This window comes from Girardinichthys multiradiatus, chromosome 18 (genome assembly GCF_021462225.1).
Source record: "Girardinichthys multiradiatus isolate DD_20200921_A chromosome 18, DD_fGirMul_XY1, whole genome shotgun sequence".
Taxonomy (NCBI): Eukaryota; Metazoa; Chordata; class Actinopteri; order Cyprinodontiformes; family Goodeidae; genus Girardinichthys; species Girardinichthys multiradiatus.
The window spans coordinates 31,906,654-31,932,490 of record NC_061810.1 but is presented as its reverse complement, the minus strand read 5'-3'; the positions used below and the strand labels follow the sequence as shown (position 1 = coordinate 31,932,490).

Below are 25,837 nucleotides of genomic sequence, written 5' to 3'. Positions count from 1 at the left end.
CCCTGTCAACACAACAAGGCAACTCAAGATCTACTTTGTGTTGCTTTAAAATAAGAGTCTCAAACAGACATACATGTTGTCAAGATTAAAACCCCCATTCACAATTATAGCTAACACAGGTACAGACAGCAGATAGATAGCGCTTTCTGTGACCAAAGTCACATTTTATGAGAAATATTGTAGCATTTTTATGTCTTGAGATCTTGTGTCAAAATATCTCTTCACACTACCACTGATTTTCTTTATTTTTGCACACTGGTTGTCAACAACTGGACATCTTCTTTATAGTCAATTTCCAAATTTGGCTGGATAAAAAAAAGTCAGAACCTATAATAATGAAATTCAAAATGTTACTCTGAAGACTGTTAAAGCAGGCAAAAAATGCTTTCACAAGATGTGCTGATGGTTACATACTGTATATATCTATGCAAATATTAATTTTTTATATAAACTACCAGGTATACCAAGCATATTTTTCTGTTACCATTTAAATTAACATTGTGGAAACCAACAATGGACATACTGGTTGGGTCAGTGACCCTGGAGAAACAGCTTGCATTAATATGCTTTAATCCAGTGTAATTACTCAAATTACTGCACGCCAAGCAGCTTGTGGGAAGCTGCTGGATTTGGCAGCCACCCGAGAGGGCTTGGAGTCCCACTGGACTACAAGGGAGACCTCAAAAGCGCTGTAAAGCCTGCTCTTACATCACTTCAGTTCATTTTCCTTTTCTCTTCCATCATTTCCTCTGGTTGCCATCTTGTTTTTTATTACTGGAAGATGGGAGAGGACTCATAACACAGAATATGGAAACTCAGTTATTATACCTACATGTCATTCAATTCATGACACCTAGGACTGGTAGGCACTGCAGACACAGTTGGGACACTTCCTTAGGTGGGAGCATTAGCATTCATAAAATGATTTTAGCTATATAATTACATGAGGATAAAGTGCAAATTATCTAGTGCACTCAACAACCAGATTATCATCCAAACCAAACCCTGTTCAGCCTGCAGGGGTGGGTGTGTATGACAAAAGGCTCTCATTAGCATAAATTTACAAACCCTCTTCTACAGAGAAGCCGATAAGAACCTGTCCCACCTTTCCTTTTGCCCTGAATGGCTTGTTGTGCTTTTGGCAGTGACAGATAAGTCTGGGTAATTCCACTTTATGCCTGAAAAAAAAATGCTTCTGATTCTGGCTGCATCCTGAAGGTGTCACCCACTATAATCCTCAAACCGTGTCCAGCAGAAAGGGCTCTGTGTGTTTTCCTGATGATATACTGCGAATGACACAAAGAATTATACGAAGGAGGACAAACCTGTAACATGTTATTAGGCAATTCCTTCTGAATAACAGGGATAAAAAGGATAATGGATGAGGGTGTCATTATTACCTTGGTTCCAAAGGAGGCACCCAACCAAAAGGTAGAGAGACAAGATTAATTGAAGACGAGTGAGGCGCTCATTGCTCATCAGGCTTACTCGTCTAACCACTTGCTCTTTCTGGCCCTCTCCTCCTCTCCGCCTCTCCATCCTCGTCTCATTCTGTCTCCCCTTCTCTGTCCGTTGCTCTGAACCCATATTCCTCCCACACAAGGCGTTAAAAAAAAGAGAGAAAAAGTGGGATTTAAAATGATCAGTTTGGCAGTTTTAACAGCAGCAAGAGAAAGCTGGTTCTCAGGCCAGGAAGATATCCGTCATCTTAAGGCTGACAAGTCCCTGAATGTATCCTATGAGGGAAATCTTTCTGAAAAAAATCCAAACCTCAAGACTAAATAATGGCATTTCTTCGCTCAAACTTCTTGGTGACAGCATCCTTAAGCTGTTTGTCTGTGGGATGTAGTTAACATGTTTGTTTGTGGCAATGCCATTTGTTTGTCAGTTCTTTTGTTTGATTACTAAATACTGTTTGCAGACATGCAAATATGTAATTATTGGTTATTTACATAGTTACTACAAAAAAGCATTTCCTAAAACAAGGTCATTTTTTTTATTGTAACACAGATGCAAAGAGGGCTTGGTTTGACTTTAATTTGGTGCACAGTCTGCTCTGAAACAGTTGTATAATGTGCTTTGTGACCAACGTTTTTCAGAACTGTAAGATAAGTGGTACTGCAACAGCAATTACACAAATTGGACATTGTCTATTTTTATCTTTGTTTTTAGAGGGGGCTAAATTAATATTAAATTTCTTGATATCTTTTTAAACCTCAAACCTGTTCACATTTAATGCTTAAGAAAGGGTTTTTGCAACTTCTCCATCAGCTTTTCCTCCATCTCATTATCATAAAAGAATCAAAACATTATATTTGTTTGGCAATAGAAACTTAAACCACTTGTATCCAACACCAAAAATGTATGTTTACCATTTGGTTGAATGATATTCTACATTGAAGCTGTGGTGATCATGTAAATTAACTCTACTACTTGACTGAATACATTGTCCTGTAATCTCACCCTCATGCTTCTTCAGTTTTTGTCACGTTATTACTACAACATTTCGTTTTATTTTATTGGGATTTTATAGACCAACACACATATAATATTTGTGAAGTGGAAGGTAGTGGGATGCATAGTTTGCAAATCGTTTTGCTTATAAAAAGCTGAAAGAGTACCCGTCCTTTGAACTACGTTTTGTTCAATTCAATTCAATTCAAAGATACTTTATTGATGCCCAGGGGGAAATTAGAATTCCAAACCCATCCAAACATACAGGGGATGGACAATGAAACTGAAACACCTGGTTTTAGACCACAATAATTTATTAGTATGGTGTAGGGCCTCCTTTTGCGGCCAATACAGCATCAATTTGTCTTGGGAATGACATATACAAGTCCTGCACAGTGGTCAGAGGGATTTTAAGCCATTATTCTTGCAGGATAGTGGCCAGGTCACTACGTGATACTGGTGGAGGAAAACGTTTCCTGACACGCTCCTCCAAAACACCCCAAAGTGGCTCAATAATATTTAGATCTGGTGACTGTGCAGGCCATGGGAGATGTTCAACTTCACTTTCATGTTCATCAAACCAATCTTTCACCAGTCTTGCCGTGTGTATTGGTGCATTGTCATCCTGATACACGGCACCGCCGTCAGGGTACAATGTTTGAGCCATTGGATGCACATGTTCCTCATGAATGGTTCGGTAGTCCTTGGCAGTGACGCCCATCTAGCACAAGTATTGGGCCAAGGGAATGCCATGATATGGCGGCCCAAACCATCACTGATCCACCCCCATGCTTCACTCTGGGCATGCAACAGTCTGGGTGGTACGCTTCTTTGGGGCTTCTCCACACCGTAACTCTCCTGGATGTGGGGAAAACAGTAAAGGTGGACTCATCATAGAACAATACAGGTTTCACATTGTCCACAGCCCAAGATTTGCGCTCCTTGCACCATTGAAACCAACGTTTGGCATTGGCATGAGTGACCAAAGGTTTGGCTATAGCAGCCCGGCCGTGTATATTGACCCTGTGGAGCTCCCGACAGACAGTTCTGGTGGAAACAGGAGAGTTGAGGTGCACATTTAATTCTGCCGTGATTTGGGCAGCTGTGGTTTTATGTTTTTTGGATACAGTCCGGGTTAGCACCCGAACATCCCTTTCAGACAGCTTCCTCTTGCGTCTACTGTTAATCCTGTTGGATGTGGTTCGTCCTTCTTGGTGGTATGCTGATATTACCCTGGATACCGTGGCTCTTGATCCATCACAAAGACTTGCTGTCTTGGTCACAGATGTGCCAGCAAGATGTGCACCAACAATTTGTCCTCTTTTGAACTCTGGTATGTCACCCATAATGTTGTGTGCATTTCAATATTTTGAGCAAAACTGTGCTCTTACCCTGCTAATTGAACCTTCACACTCTGCTCTTACTCGTGCAATGTGCAATTAATGAAGACTGGCTACCAGGCTGCTCCAATTTAGCCATGAATCTTCCCACACTAAAATGACAGCTGTTTCAATTTCATTGTCCAACCCATGACACAAGACAAGGGGGGAACAGGTCACTGAGGCTTTGCTGCCCACTCACAGGCGCTGCCCTTGCTAGATGAGAAAAGAGACCACATTAGGTAGGTAGAGGGAAAAAAATCATATTTCACACTTTATCCTTACCAGGATACAGTTTGAGATTGCAAAAAATCTCAGCACAAAGAAGCAACACATATCCAAAAGAACATCATGCCGGGATCAGTGAAGGCGGTGTAAGTGGGTGCATATGTTTATCTTGAGCATGTGTGTGTGTGCAAGTGAGTGTGTGCAAGTAAGTCCATGAAGCACTGTCACAGAAGCCATTGTCCTTGAGGGTACGTTGGAATGTTCATCAACCGGCCACAAAGTTCTGAGCAGGTCCACAGATGTCCTCAGGGAAGGGAGGTGGCAGAGGGAGCAGAGCGTCATGTTTAGCGTCATGAAGATAGCCAGCCATCAAGGCCGTGCAGGGGAGCCAGATTCAGAAAAACAATAATTATTTGGGTTAGGCTGACTGTTAATTTTCCGTCAGCCTTGAGAGTCTCGCTGGTGCTTCTCGAAGGCGAATCCAAACAGCCAAATTCCTGGTCTTTTGCCAGATCCGAGCGAACAACTTTCTCCAAGATTTATCCCATTTCACCCCTGAGTCCTGGAACCGCAACCTGCCTGCGATCCTGTGTAAGGATCACATCCAGTCTGCGATTCAGCTCACGTAACATCTCAGTATAAGTGCTGATCGCCCTGAAGATCCCATCACACAGTTGCAAAAGTTGCAGTTACAGATGCAAGTTTTGAGGAGGGTCTGGAAATGTTGCCCATTCTTCTTTGCAAGAGCTCAAAGTCGGTTAGCTTGGATGGTCAGCATTTCTAAACATACATTTTCATGGCTTGCCGCACATTCTCAATTGGATTAAAGTCTGGACTTTGATTGGACCATTCTAACAAATGAATATGCTTTAATCCAAAACATTGCATTGTAGCTCTGGCTGTCCTACCACGGCAGCTTTGAAGATTTCTTTCAGGACTTTTCTGTATTTAGCTCTGTGCGCCTTCCTATATCTGATCCTCTTCCTTGTCCCTGCTGAAGAAAAGCACCGCCACCAGGATTCAACAAATGGATGTTGTGTTTAGAGTGATGCCCATTGTTATTTTTCTGCCACTTGTAATGTTTTACACGTACCCCTAAAAGTTCAGTTTAGTTCTCCCCTGACCAGAGTTTGTTATTTTGCGTGTTTGCTGTGTCTTCTACATGGCTTTTGGCAAACTGCAAGCTGGATTTCTTATACCTTTCTTTCCACAATACTTTTATTCTCTGCACTTTTCCATAAAGAGCAGATTTTTGGAGGGCATAACTAACACTCCCCCTGTCAATCGTATCCTCCCACCAGAGCTATGGATGTCAACAGCTCCTCCAGAGTCGCAATGGGCCTTGTGGGCAGCTTTTCTGATTGCTTTCTTTGAATAGTCTGTCAAAGTAGATGAACAGTGAATTCCTAATAGGTTTGCAATAATACTTTTACAATTTTTGAATGATGAATTGAACAATGCTCCATGATATGCTCAAAGCCTCAGATGTTTTGTAACATAACCCAAACTATACACCCTAATCTCTTCCTGTCATGTCTGCTGTGTTTCCTGGTCACCATGATGTTGTGTGTTTGGTAATGTTCTTTAACAAACCTCTGAGGCCTTTATAAACAGCTGTGAATTTTACTATGTTTAAATTACTACAGGAAGACTCTGTTAAATAATTATCTAACTTATTTAAAGAGGGAACATAAATGCATCCCTCACTTTTTAAGATTTTTATTGTAAAAAATCATCAAAAAACATTTTCCTTCCACTTGACAATTATGCACCAGATTTTTTTGGTCTATAATGTGAAAACCAATAAAATACACCGAGAATTGTTGTAAATATAGAAATATTTTCCATTCACACTTTAAATTCAGTATTTTAAGGAAGCCTCTGTATGGATGGGTCTTTTCTTTTCAACTTTGTTTCATTGTCTTTAGTACTTACAGAATAAAGACAGATGTAAGCTGCAGTGTGATTGCTCATATCAGTATGCAAAAGTTTTGTGCAGTTTGTTTTCAGTATAAATATTTAGAGTGGATACACAATTCATAAATATGCTATGAAAGGTAAACTTATTTACATGCTAGTATAATGAGCACTCTAAATGATTGAACGTACACAAGAGCAGCAGGTTTCATAGGTATAATATAATTATTTATTGCTTCCTCTCACCTCTTAGATTTCTTCTTTTTTATGTCAAGTCAAGTCAAGTTTATTTATATAGCGCTTTTTAGCAATAAGGCACTCAAGGCACTGTACATAAAGAAAAACATTACAATGATACAGAAAATCAATCAACAGAGGTAATTTAAAAAAAGAGAGAATAGAATGATTGATAAAAAAATGAAAAGAAAATTGGACTAAAAACTTAACTAATAATGTTTAGATAACACATTCTAAGGCCACTCTAAACAAATAAGTTTTTAATCTTGATTTAAAGCAACTTAGGGTTTCAGTGCTTTTACGGTTTTCTGGGAGTTTATTCCAGAATAGTGGAGCATAAGAACTAAAAGCTGCTTCTCCATGTTTGGTTCTGGTTCTGGGTATGCAGAGTAGATTTGACCCAGAAGACCTGAGAGGTCTGGGTGGTTGATACACTGACAACAAGTCTGTAATGTATTTTGGTGCTAAGCCATTCAGTGATTTATAGACTAACATAAGTATTTTAAAGTCTATTCTCTGAGCTACAGGGAGCCAGTGTAGGGACTTTAGAACCGGGGTGATGTGCTCCACTTTCTTAGTTCTAGTGAGGACGCGGGCAGCAGCATTCTGGATCAACTGCAGCTGTCTGATCGACGTTTTAGGCAGACCTGTGAAGACACTGTTGCAGTGATCAATTCTACTAAAGATGAACGCATGAATTAGTTTTTCAAGGTCCTGCTGAGACATTAGTCCTTTAATCCTGGAGATTTTCTTTATTATGATAGAAGGCCGACCTTGTTACTGTCTTTATGTGCCTCTGAAGGTTCAGGTCTGAGTCCATCACTACACCCAAGTTTCGAGCCTGACTGGTAGTTTCTAGCTGTATTAACTGAAGCTGTGTGCCAGCTTGTAAATGTTGTTCCTTTGGTCCAAAGGTTATTACTTCAGTTTTATTCTGATTCAGCTGAAGAACATTTTGGCCCATCCATGCATTGATTTCTTCTATGCATTTACCCAGCGCTTGAATGGGTTCATAGTCATCTGGTGACATCGTAACGTATAGCTGTGTGTCGTCTGCATAGTTATGATAACTTACGTTGTTGTTTATTAAAATCTGAGTTAGGGGGAGCATGTAGATATTGAATAGGAGGGGCCCTAAGATGGACCCTTGGGGAACGCCACGTGATTTTTGTGGTCTCTGATGTAAAGTTACCTACTGACACAAAAAAGTCCCTGTCCTTCAAGCGGGATTTAAACCAATTCAGTGCTGTACCAGAAAGGCCGACCCAGTTTTCCAGGCGCTCTAATAAAATGGAGTGATCAACAGTGTTGAATGCTGCACTAAGGTCCCATAGTACAAGCACTGTGGTTCTTCCACAGTCTGCATTTATATGGATGTCATTGAACACCTTGACAAGAGCAGTCTCTGTACTGTGGTGAGCACAGAAGTCAGACTGGAAGATCGAAGCAGTTGGTCATTGATAGGAAGTCGTTTAACTGCTGAAACATAGCTTTTTCAATAATCTTACTGATGAAGGGGAGGTTTGAGATAGGCCTGTAGTTCTGTAGTAGCAGTTTGTTCAAGTTGCTCTTTTTCAATAGAGGTTTGATAATTGCTGTTTTCAGGGCCTGGGGGACAAAAGGGACGAGTTTATTATTTGTGTTAAATCAGATGTTATTGCGGGCAAAGCTTTCTTAAGGAAAGCTGTGAGTAAAACATCGAGACAGCAGGAAGAAGAGCTTAGTTGGTGTACGATTTCTTCTAAGTTTTTGTAGTTTATTTGGTGAAATTGGGAAATGTTGTCAAAGTCAGTTATAGTTGGAGACAACATTGGTTGGAGACAATTTGGGTTGTTTCAGTAAAGAATTTAACAAATTTATTGCAGGCCCTGGTAGAGTGGAGTTCAGATGCTACAGTTACAGGAGGGTTTGTTAACCTGTCAACCGTGGCAAATAATGCACGAGCATTGTTAATGTTTTTGCTGATGATCTCAGAAAATAAAGATTCCCTTGCATTTTTCAGTTGTAGGTTATATCTGTATAGTCTCTCTTTATAGATAATAAAGTGAACATGGAGTCCAGTCTTTCGCCACCTGCATTCAGCTTTTCGAGACTCCTTTTTTTCACTTTTGACTGGTGGAGCACTTCTCCATGGAAACATTTTCTTCCCAGAAAGGACTTTTACTTTAATTGGAGCAATTGAATCAATGATGTCCGAGATTTTAGAATGAAAGTTATCTACCAGCTCATCTACAGTGTTACAGGGCAAAGTGGAGGTAGAAGAGTAAATGTGGTTGAAGGTTTCAGCAGCACCATCCTTAAAGATGTGTTTTCTTATCATGTCTCTTTGGCGAATTGAGTCATTGGAGATGATGCTTTCAAAAATAACAGAAAAGTGGTCAGATAGGGCAACATCAGTTACAGACACCTTGGAAATGTTTAGACCCTGAGTGATGATCAAGTCCAAAATATGTCCCTGTTTTTGCATTTGCTGTTTAACATGTTGAGTCAAACAAAAGTTTCCAAGAGTGTCGCATAGATCTATTGCACTTCTGTCTTCAGGATTGTCCATGTTAATGTTGAAGTCTCCCACAATTCATAATCAATGCATATCACAAATAAAAGCTCATTAAAATCACTGAAAAAGTTTGTTTTGGACTTAGGAGGCCTGTAAATATTCAAGAACATGGTTCGGACCGGGCTCTTTACCTGGAGAGGCAAATATTCAAAAGAGTCAAATTGGCCCAGAAATACCTTTTTACACTTTAGTAAATCTTTAAACAAAGTGCCCCCCCCCCCCCCCCCCCTACACCTTTTCTTTGATGTCTGCTCTCACAAAGAAAATTGTAGTTCAGAGGCATTGACTCTATCAGAATGAGAGCTTCATTAAATTCATGTAACCATGTTTCTGTTAAAAACATAATATCAAGATCGGGGTCAGTAATGAAGTCATTGATTAAAAATTATTTTCCTGACAGAGATCTAATGTTCAATAAAGCCAGTTTATATGACTTAGTTGCTGCTATTAACTCTGTGTCTGGCTGTACCTGACGGTTTATGGATTTTTTTGATTGTTTATTACTGTCTCTTATCCTTTTGGCTTTGTTCTTTCTGTCACGTATAAGCACAGAGATTTTACAGCTATTTCCTATTAGTGGCCCAAGTTGCATGACTTAATACCAGACTTTATATCAACAAAAAACCAAAGTTTAACTCCTGTTTGGATTTTGTTTCCTGAATATTTTAGGACTTACAATTCTTAAATATGCAGAATCTTCATTCTTTTAAAGGTGATTTCATATTAGGACCGCTCCTCCCACCTGTCCTACAAAGGCAGCTTTGAGGACAGCGCTGCATGGTCTGCTAATGTGCATGAAATACTATCCCTGACATGAATATTATTGACAAACCTGGCTGGACATTTGGGGCAGTGAACTGTCAGTATATTTAATGCATATTCATCTCCTTTATCCCACTGGTCTTTCCAGAGTGCTCGAGCTGTGTCATCTTGCCACACTCTAGCTACCACCCAAATATATAGTGACACTGATTATGCAAATCTGTATCTTGTTTTCCTCCAATACCTGCATTAGGAGCCTGCTACATTATTGAAGTTGAGATACAGGCCCTTCAGAGAGGAACCAAGCGGAAATCTGGGGAAATCTTTTACATATTTTCATTTCTACACATTACAACAGTTGTCACATTAAGTGAGAATCAGATGAGAAAAAGCTTTGATGTTTAGGCATACATTATAAATCTTTGCAGGGTGTAAAAGGATTAAAGTATAAATAAAAGTACAGATTTGGGCATGTCTTTGGTCACACAGTTGAGATTTTTCTCTGCATGGCTTTGTAAATTTAAACATTCTCATATTAGTTTCGTTTCACAGTGTGTGGGCACACCTGAGTTGTTTGACATAAAAAGGAAACATCAACTGTGTCCTACTTTTTTACCTTAAAGGAACAGATTCCTTGAATTATAACTAGATTTAACTTTGCGAACTTTTAGGTAGGAACTGTTTGATATTAGTTACCACTTTGCATTTCTCAGAGATACAGTTTCTTTCCAAAAGGATTTACGTTTTTTCTCAAAAAACCTTAAACACCTTTTAGAGTCTTGTTTTGATTTCCTTTTGGCTGGTAACATGAGAGTTGTTGCATGTGTTTTGTCGATTACCCAACATGACAAGGACATTTTCTTTAATAGTGCTTCTTATATATTGTGTAATTTTCTTATAGGTATGTTAAATTTGTTTCAAACAGGACTCTCTTGCCAATGAGGTCATGGATCCCAATAAGGCAACCTATATAAATAAATGTAATTTAAATTGTTTTAAAATAAAAACCTGCTGCCATGCTGTTTTTTGTCTCTTCATATGCAATCTACTGTATGGTAAAGACCTTATGTTGATCTAAAAGTGAGGAAAAAGATAAGATTGTGTGGAACATCAAGTTCAGTCACCTTTTTCAAGATCATGTTGCTTTTAAGGAGCTGCCATTCTAAATAGTGCATGCATATTAGGATCAAGGGTGTACAATTCTGCTGTGTGAGGATGGGTTATGTTACTTTTACACTGATGTTAACTTTTGATTTATATATTTTTTCATATTTAGGAATTATTTGACCATTTAGGAGTAAAATTTCAATGGACAGGCTAAATAATTTCCTGTCCAAATAAACAGAAAATAGGTCATCAATTTAACTTTTAGTTTCTTTAACTTTAATATCTGGCCTCCCAAAGTAAGTAAATGTTCAGTGCAGACAGCATTGCTCATCTTTAAATTAAGCAATTTGACAAGTTGTTATTGGGCCATTGCTGCAATATTTGAAAACAGGTTGCATCATTTCTGTACCAGTGGCAAAGCAATGCGAATTACAATACGTGTGTGAAACACGTGCCATCATGTAGCAGAACCTTGCAGCATGTCCAAAAAAAATCTGTGGTAGCTTGACCTATCTAGCCACTAAATTGTTTATGCACAGTGTCAAATGTGTAGTAGTAAGGTGACACAGGAGAATATTATTCCTATTGGATCATTGTCTTCCTACACCATAGAAACCAAAGGTAAAGTTGATTCACAACAGTGTGACATTGGTGTTATAGCATCTACGTCCATGGTTCTCACATGTATTATGATGCCGCTGGTATCATTTGGACTTTGAGTGGTTCTCAAGCAAATATTGATACTGACCTAATATGACAAATACAAAACAAATCAAGTATTGCAAGCTGAACTTTGATGTAAAGGTTTTAAGCACAAACAATCACAATTGATCAGTGTTTCAAACACATTAGTCAAAAGAGACTTGCAGACTAAAATATTTTTTAGAACCACAGGTGAAACTGCAGTGAATGATAGTCAACCTGGAATATTTATATAATGTGATACATTCACCCTCCATTCATGCTCAAAATCAGAGCTTGAGTCTGGAAATAATTTTTTCACAAATTTTCCTACTCAACAACCTAACAACTATTAGCAGTACAAAGCAATAACAAAAATCAATATCTCTACAGAGAATGCATTAAAATACCGTAGCAACATGCTCACTGAAAGGGATTATAGAGTACCATGATAGGTGAGTGACTGAATTTAGATGCAAACAGAAGTGCAAATAAAAGGTTTATTTCTGAAGCAATCCCGAAGTTTAAATATAATACAACCATATTGGATTTTAAGTTCGTTGGAGACGACCAACTATCTTGATTATTTTTCTAAACTGGATCTGCAAAATCCCCTCCTTGAACCACCACCTTAACATGATGGAGGGGTTTGAGTGCTCGAATGATGCTAGAGGCTATGTTGTCTGGGGTATAAATGCCCCTGGTAGGGTCTCCCATAGCAAACAGGCTCTGGGCGACGGGTCAGACAAAGAGTGCTTCAAGACACCTTCACGAGGACCACAAAATTGAGGCACGTAACGTCGCCCAGTACGGTGGAGCGGACGAAGGTGGAGACCTCAACGGCCTGAACTCCGGATACTTAGGCTGGCTCTAGGGATGTGGAATGTTACCCCGCTGGGGAGGAAGGAGCCTGAGCTTGTGTGGGAGGTTGAGAGATCTCGACTAGAAATAGTCGGGCTCACTTCCATGCACAGCGTTGGCCCTGGAACTCTTTTCTACACTGGAGTGGCCCGCGGGGACAGGCGGCAACCTGGGGTGGGTTTGTTTGTTGCCCCCCAGTTCAGCCATCTCGTGTTGGGGTTTACCCCAATGGATTAGAGGGTCGCATCCCTGCATCTTCGGGTCAGGGACAGGTCTCTGACTGTCGTTTCGGCCTACAGGTCGAGCGGTAGTGTGGAGTACCCAGCCTTCTTGGCATCCCTGTCGGGGGTGCTGCATAGCGCTCCTCCCGGGGACTCTGTTATTCTGCTGGGGGACTCAACACCCATGTGGGAAACGACGGTGATGTTTTGGACACTTGGGTATAGACAGGGGCTGACCTGTCCACTGATAACCACCTCCGGCCAGAGATGAATTCATCTCCCCCCTCGGGAGAGCTTTGACCAAATTCCGGGGGAGGTTGGAGACATAGAGTCTGAGTGTACCATATTCTCCGCGTCTTTTGTAGATGCTGCCGCCCGTAGCTGTGGCCGTAAGGTCTACGGTGCCTGTCGCAGCACCACAATCCTCGAACCTGGTGGTGGGCACTGGCAGTAAGGGATGCTGTCAAACTGAAAGCCCGTGTCCCGGGCTTCGGTAATGCCATGGAGAAACACAACCAGTTGGCCTTGAAGCAATCCTGGCAAACCGTCCGGCACCTCAGGAAGGGGAAGCTGTGCTTTACTAAAACTGTTTACAGTGGGGGTGGGGAGCTACTGACCTTGACTGGTGGAAGGAATACTTTGAGGATCTCCTCAATCCTGCAGTCATGCATCCCCTGGTGGAAGCACAGGCCAGGGACTCGGGGTTGGACTCTTTCATCACCCAGGCTGAAGTTACCGAGGTGGTTAAAAAGCTCCACGTTGGCAGGGCTTCGGGGGTGGATGAGATCTGCCCTGAGTACCTCAAGTCTCTGGATGTTGTGGGGCTGTCATGGTTTACACGCCTCTTCAGCATTGCATGGCGGTCAGGGACAGTGTCTCTGCTCTTGCGTACTGGGATGGTGGTCCCCCTTCATTAGAAGGGTGAGCGGAGGGTGTGTTCCAACTATAGGGGGATCACATTCCTCAGCCTTCCTGGTAGGCCTATGCCAGGGTATTGGATACGAGAGTCCGGCCGATTGTCAAACCTCTGCTTCAGGAGGAGCAGTGTGGTTTTCATCCTGCCTGTGGAACACTGGACCAGCTCTACATCCTCTGTAGGGTACTCGAGGGTTCATGGGAGTTTGGCCAACCAGTCCACATGTGTTTTGTGGACCTGGAGAAGGCATTCCACTGTGTCCCTCGTGGTGCCCTGTGGGGGGTGCTTCAGGAGTTTGGAGCCGGGGACCCTTTATTAGATGCCATCCAGTCTCTGTACAAGTGGAACAGGAGTTTAGTCCACATTGCCGACACTTAGTCGGACCTGTTCTTGGTGCATGTTGGTCTCCGGCAGGGCTGCCTTTTGTCACCGGTCCTGTTCATAACTTTTATGGACAGAATTTGTAGGCGCAGCCAAGGGCAGGAGGGTATCTGGTTTGGGGACCAGTGGCTTTCGTCTCTTCTTTTTGCCGATGATGTGTTCCTGCTGGCCCCCTCTAGCCAAGACCTACAGCATGCGTATGGGTGGTTTGCAGCTGAGGTTGAAGCGGTTGGGATGAAGATCAGCTCCTCCAAGTCCGAGGCCATGGTACTCGACCGGAAAAGGGTGGCTTTTCCTCTTCAGGTTGAATGGGAGTTCCTACCTCAAGTGGAGGAGTTCAACTATCTTGGGATGTTGTTCATGAGTGAGGGGAGAATGGAGTGGGAGGTCTACAGATGGATCGGTGTGGCTGCCGCAGTAATGGGACGCTGTGGTGAAGAGAGAGCTGAGCCGAAATACAAAGCACTCAATTTTCTAAGTTCTTACCCTCACTTATGGCCATGAACTTTGGGCATGACTGATAGAACGAGATCCCAGATAGAAGCGCCTGAAACGAGCTTCCTCTGTAGGGTGGCTGGGCACTCCCTTAGAGATAGGGTGAGGAGCTCAGCCATCCGGGAGGAGCTCGGAGTAGAAACGCTGCTCCTCCACATCGAGAGGAGCCAGTTGAGGTGGCTTGGGCATCTATATCGGATGCCTCCTGGACGCCTCCCTTGGGAGGTGTTTCAGGCACATCCCACTGGGAGAAGGCCCAGGACACGGCCCAGGACACACTTAAGGGACTATGTCTCTCGGCTGGCCTGGGAATGCCTTGGACTTCCCCTGGAGGAGCTGGAGGACTTCCCTCTGAGGAGAGGGATGTCTGTGTGTCTCTACTGACCCGGTCCCGGATAAAGCGGAAGCCGATGAGTAGGACGAGTACAGGAACTGGAAAATCTGACCTTTGAGTACTGATTGAATACAGATTTTAACCACATCAATTAAATTAACATGCAGTGCTAATAAATAGTTTGTTTTTGTATACAAAAGACCTTTTGCAGAGCTATTCTAAAATGTCTTTGTGTTCTGGTGGTACTTGTAAAAATTTAAGAACCACTAATCTAAGCTAATAGGAGTAAATATATACATTGTGTATAATGTAGAGATACAAAGAATGATGTAAATGAACAGTGAGAAGAGCCTTGAAAATAATTTAGCATCAGTGTGTTAATAATGTGATATTTTGACTTTCAATCCTTTTTTGCGTAGTTTATACTGGTCCTTCTCAAAATATTAGCATATTGTGATAAAGTTAATTATTTTCCATAATGTCATGATGAAAATTTAACATTCATATATTTTAGATTCATTGCACACTAACTGAAATATTTCAGGTCTTTTATTGTCTTAATATGGATGATTTTGGCATACAGCTCATGAAAACCCAAAATTCCTATCTCACAAAATTAGCATATCATTAAAAGGGTCTCTAAACGAGCTATGAACCTAATCATCTGAATCAACGAGTTAACTCTAAACACCTGCAAAAGATTCCTGGGGCCTTTAAAACTCCCAGCCTGGTTCATCACTCAAAACCCCAATCATGGGTAAGACTGCCGACCTGACTGCTGTCCAGGAGGCCACTATTGACACCCTCAAGCAAGAGGGTAAGACACAGAAAGAAATTTCTGTACGAATAGGCTGTTCCCAGAGTGCTGTATCAAGCCACCTCAGTGGGAAGTCTGTGGGAAGGAAAAAGTGTGGCAGAAAACGCTGCACAACGAGAAGAGGTGACCGGACCCTGAGAAAGATTGTGGAGAAGGGCCGATTCCAGACCTTGGAGGACCTGCGGAAGCAGTGGACTGAGTGTGGAGTAGAAACATCCAGAGCCACCGTGCACAGGTGTGTGCAGGAAATGGGCTACAGGTGCCGCATTCCCCAGACCTGGGCTACAGAGAAGCAGCACTGGACTGTTGCTCAGTGGTCCAAAGTACTTTTTGCGGATGAAAGCAAATTCTGCATGTCATTCAGAAATCAAGGTGCCAGAGTCTGGAGGAAGACTGGGGAGAAGGAAATGCCAAAATGCCAGAAGTCCAGTGTCAAGTACCCACAGTCAGTGATGGTCCGGGGTGCCGTGTCAGCTGCTGGTGTTGGTCCACTGTGTTTTATCAAGGGCAGGGTCAATGCAGCTAGCTATCAGGAGATTTTGGAGCACTTCATGCTTCCATCTGCTGAAAAGCTTTATGGAGATGAAGATTTCATTTTTCAGCACGACCTGGCACCTGCTCACAGTGCCAAAACCACTGGTAAATGGTTTACTGACCATGGTATCACTGTGCTCAATTGGCCTGCCAACTCTCCTGACCTGAACCCCATAGAGAATCTGTGGCATATTGTGAAGAGAACGTTGAGAGACTCAAGACCCAACACTCTGGATGAGCTAAAGGCCGCTATCGAAGCATCCTGGGCCTCCATAAGACCTCAGCAGTGCCACAGGCTGATTGCCTCCATGCCATGCCGCATTGAAGCAGTAATTTCTGCAAAAGGATTCCCGACCAAGTATTGAGTGCATAACTGTACATGATTATTTGAAGGTTGACGTTTTTTGTATTAAAAACACTTTTCTTTTATTGGTCGGATGAAATATGCTAATTTTGTGAGATAGGAATTTTGGGTTTTCATGAGCTGTATGCCAAAATCATCCGTATTAAGACAATAAAAGACCTGAAATATTTCAGTTAGTGTGCAATGAATCTAAAATATATGAATGTTAAATTTTCATCATGACATTATGGAAAATAATTAACTTTATCACAATATGCTAATATTTTGAGAAGGACCTGTATTTGTGACGTTTCACAGCTTGCTCGATTGCTTCGATGTTCTGTAACTTCCCTCTCTGTTACTAGGCTTTATTCTTTTACCTTTGGCTTGGTTGATTGCTCAACCTCTTCAGAGATTTGGTCCATATTGCCCTGGGTCAGCCATTGAATACAGTATACGAAGTGTGTGCTGATCCCCCAAATTGCTATGTGTGAAATCCATCCCACTTGCTCCTGAGGGACTAGTCATATCATTCAAAATGAAACGACCTCCCATATCCTCCCCTTATACTTCGTCTCCACCGTTCCTTTATGGACGCCTGAGCCTGTGCAGTTGTGAGGCTTTATAGCAGAAGCCTATTAGACAAATATGAGAAGAATGCTTCAGAGGTGCTGTGATACCAGGTTGTCAGTGTGCCCCACACTCTCATATAAACATATCAGTCATGCTGACTTGAAGGTCTAACTGAATTATATTATTGTCCTATTTTGGTATAAATGCTCTGAAGGGAAATTGCATCTTTCCATATGGGAGAAAATTGCATCAGGTTTCAGGAAGACTGCTTTGTTGGATTTATTAATAACATCTGTCATTGTGTCTCAGTCAATATGGATGTAAAAGCTATTCGTAAGTCAAATATGATTAGAATCTATTTCCATGCACTATGTGGCACCCTGTAGCTTATTTTGTCCTCAACTTAAGCATCTGCACATTATTTTATAGGTTAAACCTAAACACCACTGTCACATGTTTTTGCCCTCATCTCATATTCTTCAGTTCTAAAATGAAGCCAGTACATTAAATCAACAACATAAGGAAAACAAAATAACCAAAAGAGAGGACCGAGATGTTAAATTGCATTATGGCTATTATAATGGAGAGGTGTATCCTCTTGCAGCTGGCGGAGCGGTGCATGCACTCGTGTCCTCTAATGAGCCTGCATTGAGGGACCCTTGTGGAAACAAAAGGCTGCGCTTGTCGACCAGACCAGATTCCCTTCACCCACCCTCTTCCTGCTCCCCCAGCACTGAGCGTGACAGACCAAGAGCAGAGCGCCGGTCCCTTCCTGGTGGTGTGATTAGATTGGGGCCGAAGTCTCCAGCTGGCAGGCCTGTCTGTGACTGGAGGCGGCCGTCCCCAGCGCTTGTCACCGCCTGACACCTCTGACAGGCAGGGGACAGCTTCAGCAGACAGGTTCATTAAATGGCATTTTTTACAGCTGGGCCTCTAAAAATGAGGGCTGGGCTTTGTCAAATCCACAAGTCTACAGGGGCCTGTGCGTGTTAGTTTAGACCAAAGCTTTGTTGTTATGACATTTTTTTTTGATCTGGGCAGTTTGAAATAAGCTTTTTTTTCTTCTCTTTAGCCTCTCATTTTTGACAGCTAGCCTTTGGCCTGTACTTTGTCACAGCAGCAAACAGTTCACATTAGCCGCATACCATGGAAAATGCAGTGCAGAAATATTATAAAGATAATCAGCTTATTGCCTTAACAGCACATTAGCCATATTTCTGCCGTAGAGACCTTTAAAGCAAGGTCTGACTGTGCTACTCTCTATTATTAATCTCCGGTGTGTTCTCGTGGAAAAATATTAGAGGGTACAATAGAACAAAATGAAGACTAGACTACTGACGTCTACAAACAACTCAGTCTCCAAACAGCTTGCTACGTCTTAAGTGAGTAAATTGTGGCCTTCCAATGATTGCACATCTGTGTGCCTTGCTGTAAAGCATTGGTTTCAAGAGTGCGGAACATCTGGCTGCATATGAAATGGGGTAGGGGGTCTGCCTTCCCTTAAAGAGTGGCTGCTGGCCCTCAACAATATGCCTGCAGCTCTGTAGCTATCCCTCCATCACCTCCCTCTCTCTGTTTCTCCTCCACTCTCCTTTCTGGCTCCTCTGGGCTCTGCTGTCTCTATGACAACTGTTTGAGTAGGGGGTTGCAGAGGTGTCAAGCAGGGGCATTACTAGTAGAAGAGCACCAGAGATGCTGTGCTGTACATTCAGCATCTCCACCTAATCCAATTTTAATTGAGCTCAAGAGATTTTGGCTGTGGCACGGAGGTCGGGCATGGGCTATTCCACGGAGAAATTAAGGCAGCCCAGCTTGTGCTGCACTCTTCCAGTCTGTCACTATTTTAAATGAGCATTAGCATCAGACCTAACCCAGCACACAATCTTGGATGCTTATTTCCCTCCCTGCCCACTCCACCTTAGTCACACCACACACACACACACACACACACACACACACACACACACACACACACACACACACACACCTACATACATAGGGACACCCACACACTAATGTGGTGCAGTTTCACTCTGCCATTATATCTTTATTTTTCCACACATTCATTGTCTCTGAAGTGCACCAATGTGTGATTATAACCTGGGGAGCTGATGAAGCTTCTCCACAGCTCAGACTGTTGTACAGAATTGTTCAGTGAGATGGAAGGAAATGGGAAAGGTGTGTGAGGGAATCATTCTCACCTGTCAGAACATCTGTCTGGATTTTTTTTTAATGTGTGGACCATTTTTGTCCTCTGGTGTTGCATACACTAATGATTCTTTGTCTGCTCTTTCTTTTTATGTTATGGCTTTTATTGATTATGTATGTGTCCCTAACCCGTGAGGCTATTTTGATGACTACTTGTGTTTGGTCCAGTCAATGGTGTAAACCAACAGATAAGTGTGAAAGAGAATCTGTTGACAGCTGCATGTTTTGTTGAAACATGCCTGGAGTTATGTTATATCTAAATATTTCTCAGATGTTGAAATAAGAATTGAATCAAGCTATAGCTATACTGATTACCCCAGTCTCTTTTCTGTCACTGGATTAAACCCCCTTTTGCCTTCAGACCTGCCTTCTTTAATTAGGCTGATTTGTGGTCTGCACATCATTTAATCAAATCGCCCAACCCACCACATCGCAAATTTGCTCTACTGGATTGTGATCTGGAGACTGTAGAGGCAATAGGAGTAAACTGAACTCATTGCAAAGCTGTGGAAATGATTGGTCTTGAAAATTTAAGAAGATGAGCAGCTTCTGAGATACTCAAGCCTGCCCTTCTGGCACCAACAACCATGCAACATTCAAGGTCACTTAAATTCCTTTTTTGTCCCATTCTAAAGCTTAATTTGAATTTGAATCATATGAAATTGGTATTTTTTTATTTTTGCCTTATGTGCAGTATAGCAACAGTGCTTGTGACTAAGTGTATCTAGACCCTCATAAAAACGTCAGCTTCAACTTCATGTTCTTTAATTTCTTCTAGTCAGGTGACTGGTTACACTGGATTTAAGATGGTGCTTCACATACAGGGGTTGGACAATGAAACTGAAACACCTGTCATTTTAGTGTGGGAGGTTTCATGGCTAAATTGGACCAGCCTGGTAGCCAGTCTTCATTGATTGCACATTGCACCAGTAAGAGCAGATTGTGAAGGTTCAATTAGCAGGGTAAGAACACAGTTTTGCTCAAAATATTGAAATGCACACATTATGGGTGACATACCAGAGTTCAAAAGAGGACAAATTGTTGGTGCACGTCTTGCTGGCGCATCTGTGACTAAGACAGCAAGTATTTGTGATGTATCAAGAGCCACGGTATCCAGGGTAATGTCAGCATACCACCAAGAAGGACGAACCACATCCAACAGGATTAACTGTGGACGCAAGAGGAAGCTGTCTGAAAGGGATGTTCGGGTGCTAACCCGGATTGTATCCAAAACACATAAAACCACGGCTGCCCAAATCACGGCAGAATTAAATGTGCACCTCAACTCTCCTGTTTCCACCAGAACTGTCCGTTGGGAACTCCACAGGGTCAATATACACGGCCGGGCTGCTATAGCCAAACCTTTGGTCACTCATGCCAATGCCAAACATTGGTTTCAATGGTGCAAGGAGCACAAATCTTGGGCTGTGGACAATGTGAAACATGTATTGTTCTCTGATGAGTCCACCTTTACTGTTTTCCCCACATCCGGGAGAGTTACGGTGTGGAGAAGCCCCAAAGAAGCGTACCACCCAGACTGTTGAATGCCCAGAGTGAAGCATGGGGGTGGATCAGTGATGGTTTGGGCCGCCATATCATGGCATTCCCTTGGCCCAATACTTGTGCTAGATGGGGGCGTCACTGCCAAGGACTACCGAACCATTCTTGAGGACCATGTGCATCCAATGGTTCAAACATTGTATCCTGAAGGCAGTGCCGTGTATCAGGATGACAATGCACCAATACACAGCATGACTGGTGAACGATTGGTTTGATGAACATGAAAGTGAAGTTAAACATCTCCCATGGCCTGCACAGTCACCAGATCTAACTATTATTGAGCCACTTTGGGGTGTTTTGGAGAAGCGAGTCAGGAAACGTTTTCCTCCACCAGTATCACGTAGTGACCTGGCCACTGTCCTGCAAGAAGAATGGCTTAAAATCCCTCTGACCACTGTGCAGGACTTGTATATGTCATTCCCAAGACGAATTGATGCTGCATTGGCCGCAAAAGGAGGTCCTACACCATACTAATAAATTATTGTGGTCTAAAACCAGGTGTTTCAGTTTCATTGTCCAACCCCTGTAGTTCAGTTGTATAAAGAGTCAAGTGCTTAAAACAACATCTTGGTGCAGCAATAAATGAGCCAGGAATTTCAGATACTCACTTTCCTTTTCTGCAATAACCATAGCGCTGCAAACACACAATTTTCTGATTTGTCTTTATTCACATTTATAACACTGAATTTTCAATCCTCAAAGATTGTCAGCAGCCCTTATCATCTGCACATTTGTATCAGAATTCATTGAGTAAATCAGTTATATTATAATTATAATTACCTTTATTTTCACCTCTGTTACGACTCCTAGGTCTTGGTGTACACTGATGGTTTGCATGGGAAGTGGATGTTCAGCGAGATCCGGGCTGTCTTTTCCAGACGCTACCTTCTGCAGAACACTGCAATGGAGGTCTTCATGGCTAATAGAAGTAAGGAAAGTAGCAAATAAATCATTTAAAGTTTTTTTCCCAATTTGTTTATTCATATTCATTTATTCTTCTGTTTGCAGCCTCTGTTATGTTTAACTTTCCAGACCAGGCCACTGTAAAAAAAGTGATCTATTGTCTCCCTCGAGTAGGGGTGGGCACTAGCTATGGACTTCCACAAGCAAGGTACGATAAGAGATGCCAAGTAAAGTTAAACAAAATCTTGTTAGTATTAAGAGTTCATATTTGAGCACAGTTCAATGTGTTGTATCTTGGTGCATCCGTTCAGCCTGGAGCAACTGAGTTTATTTGTAGTCCCATTGCTCCAGACACCGAAGTGGATGTTCACTGACCCTGACTGAACTGACCTAAATCTCCAACTGAAAACTCTATATAGCCAGGCCAATGACCACAGAGGAAAAAAAAAGAAACAGAGATTCCCTTTAGGATTTCATGGTGCTAAAAGGCTATTTGATTTACTGCTCTAAAACAAACAGTCCCACATTCAGAGGATATAATAGAACTGCCATCTTTGCAGGATCCTAATTAACATTTTGCTTTCCCTTAATATAATATTAATTAATATCCTGGATTAGAAGCCATGCAACACTGCATTTACATGTTGTTTGCACTTGGGGATTTTGTGGATGATTCATGAATTTAAAGCAGGGTTGTCCAACTCCAGTCCTAGAGTGGTAATATCCTGCAACTTTTAGATGTAGCCCTTCTCCAACAAACCTGAATCAAATAGCTGAATTCCCTTATGAACATGTCATTAAGCTCTGCAGAGGCCTTTTTATGAGCTTTTCATTTGGTTCAGGTGTGTTGGAGAAGCAACTCAACTAAAAGCTGCATGAGATTATTTCTGAAGGACTGGAGTTGGTCTCTCCTGATTTAAAGCATTGCTTAAAACCTTTTGAATTTTTTTTAAATGTCCACAAATATCTAAATCTGTGAAGAACTTTATCTCCAATTCTTGTTTGAATGTTTTTAGGCGAATCTCCCAGGCAACCCCTCGGCAACTTTTTAAATCCTCGAACATGACCCAACGCTGGCAGAGAAGAGAAATCTCCAACTTTGAGTATCTAATGTTTCTCAACACCATAGCTGGTAAAGTTTTAATGAAAGCATTTACCTGATTTCCAAGTAAAATTCTTTATTTGAAACTGTAAAGTAGCTCATAGTGTAGAAATAATGAATTCAGGGATTTGTTTTGTTTTTTTGCACCCATCAGTTAAATTTATTGGCTTTGATTTGTTTTCTTCCGTGTCCAGGTAAACTTAATGACCTGCGATAGTTTAAAGTTTGAATCTAGCATGATCAATAAATTTGATGTGTCAGTGGTGCTAGAAACATACGCTAAGTGGACTCAGGTATGTCGTATTTGTTTAAGAATCCATGGTGGCTTTAGGCGATACTCAACACAGTAAACTTCACTGTTCATGAGTATCTGCCGTCTGAAGCAAAAAGCAGGCACAGTGGATTTTGCCAGATAATTAGTGCCTGATTTTGTGAAAGTGTACACAAGTGTCTGCAGAGTTGAAAGGTTCTGTTGTCGACTCTCTGATCTGAACTGCGACTAACAGGGAAGGCAATAACAACTGCACGCTACTCTGCTCAGAGAGGTGTCATCCTCTCTGTCACTGCATATTCATGCATATTTATATTTAGCTTGTGCTTGAGAGTCGATACATTATTGTCAGCTAATTAGATGTAAGGCAGACACAAAAACATGCCCAAAATTCATTAAAAATCTCTAGTAATGACCTGAGCTGCCAGATATGTCAGAATAGCGTGGAGAGGGAGACAAGCAGGGGGTGAAGTGCTGGGAAGAGGCGCGAACAGGAAGACTTCTTCTAATTAAACACTATTCCACTGTTATTAACATCCTGCCACCCTAACTCAGGACTCAGCACCACTGGGTCTCACCACACCAACACCCGATTCCATCTTCTGTGCTCAGCCTGCTGTTTCCTTTCCAGTGTGTACCATTAACCTTGATAATTATGCTCTCTAGCTTTCCCTCAGACCTTTTCAGGTACTCTGAAGAAACCTTCTCACCGACTAGCCTGTCAGAAACTTAGATTGCTTTGGCACATTTAGATTCCCTTGCCAACTTGCTGCAAAAACAGAGCCGCTGTATTGAAATTTCAATTTAAAAATATTTTGTAGTCATTAAACTCCTTTTGAAGGTGTTGTACACGAAACAGCAAATAAGTATTTTTAACGAAGAAATGTTCATCATATCATATTGTAAATGTAAACGGTAATCTGTCATCTCTTTGTATAAATCATGCTTATGTTTTGTTTAATAAGGTTATTTTGTTGAATGCCCAGAAATGTATTGATTATAGGACTCTGCATAAATAGGATGATAACAAAATACCAAAATGTCATTTTGTTTGTAATTTGCTTCAAAAGAGCCAGAAAGTCCTGTAATCTTCTGAGATCACTCAAAGCAGCAGTTGTAGAGATTTTTTTTAAAGTAAAGATGTTCAGCTCAGTTTTTTTACATAGAATACATTCCTGTTTTTGTGCTTGATTTACTCAAGCAAATAAAATTAACCAGCAGTAGTTTTAAGTTGTACCTATAAGCCCCTAATTATTTCCAGTGTATTTGACATATAATCATAATTTCTTTTTCATGTTTAGTTTATAAAAAAAGAAGAAAGTGTATTTTTAAAAGATGTTCTTAAGAAACAGGTAAATAGTTTTAGCAGCTGACACGATCTGTAAAAAGTATACATTTTCAGTTGCTCTACAGTGTCATGAGAAATTATTTGCCCCCTACAGATTTGTGTTTGCTTTTCTGTCAGACTTACACGTTTCAGATCATCAAACTTTAATATCAGACAACGATAATCTGAGTAAATACAAGAAAGAGAGTTTTTAAATATTGGTTTATCATAAAGGGACCTAACAACCATCTGTGTCACACTTGGTAGCAACAACTGTTGTTAGGTGTTTGCAATAACGGACCATCACTCTTTTAGGATGTGGAATTATGATTTACAGATGACTTTAAATTTAGACACATGGGGGGTTTTCAACCATGAACAACTTGTTGATGTCACAGCATATCAACTGGATATTTGCCCAGACTTTGATTAGGCCACTCCGAAAACCTTCATTTGGATCTAGTGAACCGTAAAGAGGTGGTCGTGTTGGTTTGATTGGGATCTTTGTCCTGCTGTTTAACCCAAGTGTGCTTCAGCTTAATGTCACAAACTGTTGGCCAGACATTTTACTTCAGGATTTTCTGATTTAGAGTGGAATTCATGGTTCCATCGATTACAACATGTCATCCAAGTCTTGAATAAGCACAGAAGAGGTTTACAGTGCTGTACATGTTCTAGGTTATTTTATAACTTCCTAAATGACTTGACAATGTCCCTGTCTTATTAATGGCTTTGTATGCTTTTCCAAACTGATAGACATCATTGAATTTGTTTTTTTTTTATTTGTTTTTTTATTTCTTTAGAACTGGATTTGGTGTTCTGCTTTTCTTTAAGCCTGTTTCATGTTATCAGACAGGTTTTATTTATGTGGTTTCTTGATTCTACAGGTACATAGGACTTTTTCAATTAATTTTTTTATTCTTCATTTAAAAATAACTTTTTTAATTAATTCAGGTTCTCTTTCTCAAATGTAAAAATGTGTTTGAAGATCTGAAACATGTAACTCTGAACATAAAAGCTCAAAGAAGAATTTTGTGAAGGGACAAATCCTTTTGTACAACACTGAATCCAAAGTTGGCTTAAGTGTACTACTACGTGATCTTAATAGAAGAGTAGCTGTCAGTCTCTGGTGCTAAAGATTTCTGAATTTTATGTGATCAATACAAATAATCAGTTAGAAAGCTCATTGAGAGCGCTGAAACCAAAATTTTTAAATTATGTTACATTTAATTTATATGATGTATTCATTCATAAAAAAATGGCTTAACACATATGTAATATATTTTAAAGGACCGCTGGGGGTCACATTTCAGCTTTTGGAATCTTATCAATTCATTTATTTATAAAAAATGTGGGCAGTCAAATTTCAATTAACCATGCAATACTGGATCTAGGAAGCATCTTATTTACAAAGTTAAAATTTTTACAAATGACAACAAGCACACTTCCAATGCAAAAAAGCAAAAGGTCACAAAGTTTACTTAAAGAAAATAAGTGAAAGCCTGTCTGAGAAAATGTAAGATAAATGAAGAGAGTTATATAGAATATTATCTTATAACCATGTTTGGATTGTACCCAATTATAAAGTTTTAATGAGTGGTTCAAAAATCACTTTGCAATGCTTTGTCCCAGATTTTCAAATTATATAAATACTGTTTTGGTAAATGAT

General features: G+C 41.0%; 1 protein-coding gene across 8 annotated transcripts in view; it reads left to right on the top strand.

Moving 5' to 3' along the window:
• nbeab (neurobeachin b) overlaps positions 1-25,837 on the top strand; it is a 302,755-nt gene that overhangs the window by 228,655 nt on the left and 48,263 nt on the right. For all 8 annotated transcript variants that reach the window (XM_047391759.1, XM_047391756.1, XM_047391755.1 and 5 more), the window contains 3 exons: positions 21,376-21,493; positions 21,574-21,676; positions 22,485-22,600. In XM_047391759.1, coding sequence (XP_047247715.1) covers positions 21,376-21,493; positions 21,574-21,676; positions 22,485-22,600 — 337 coding nt within the window. The remainder of the gene's footprint in view (positions 1-21,375; positions 21,494-21,573; positions 21,677-22,484; positions 22,601-25,837) is intronic.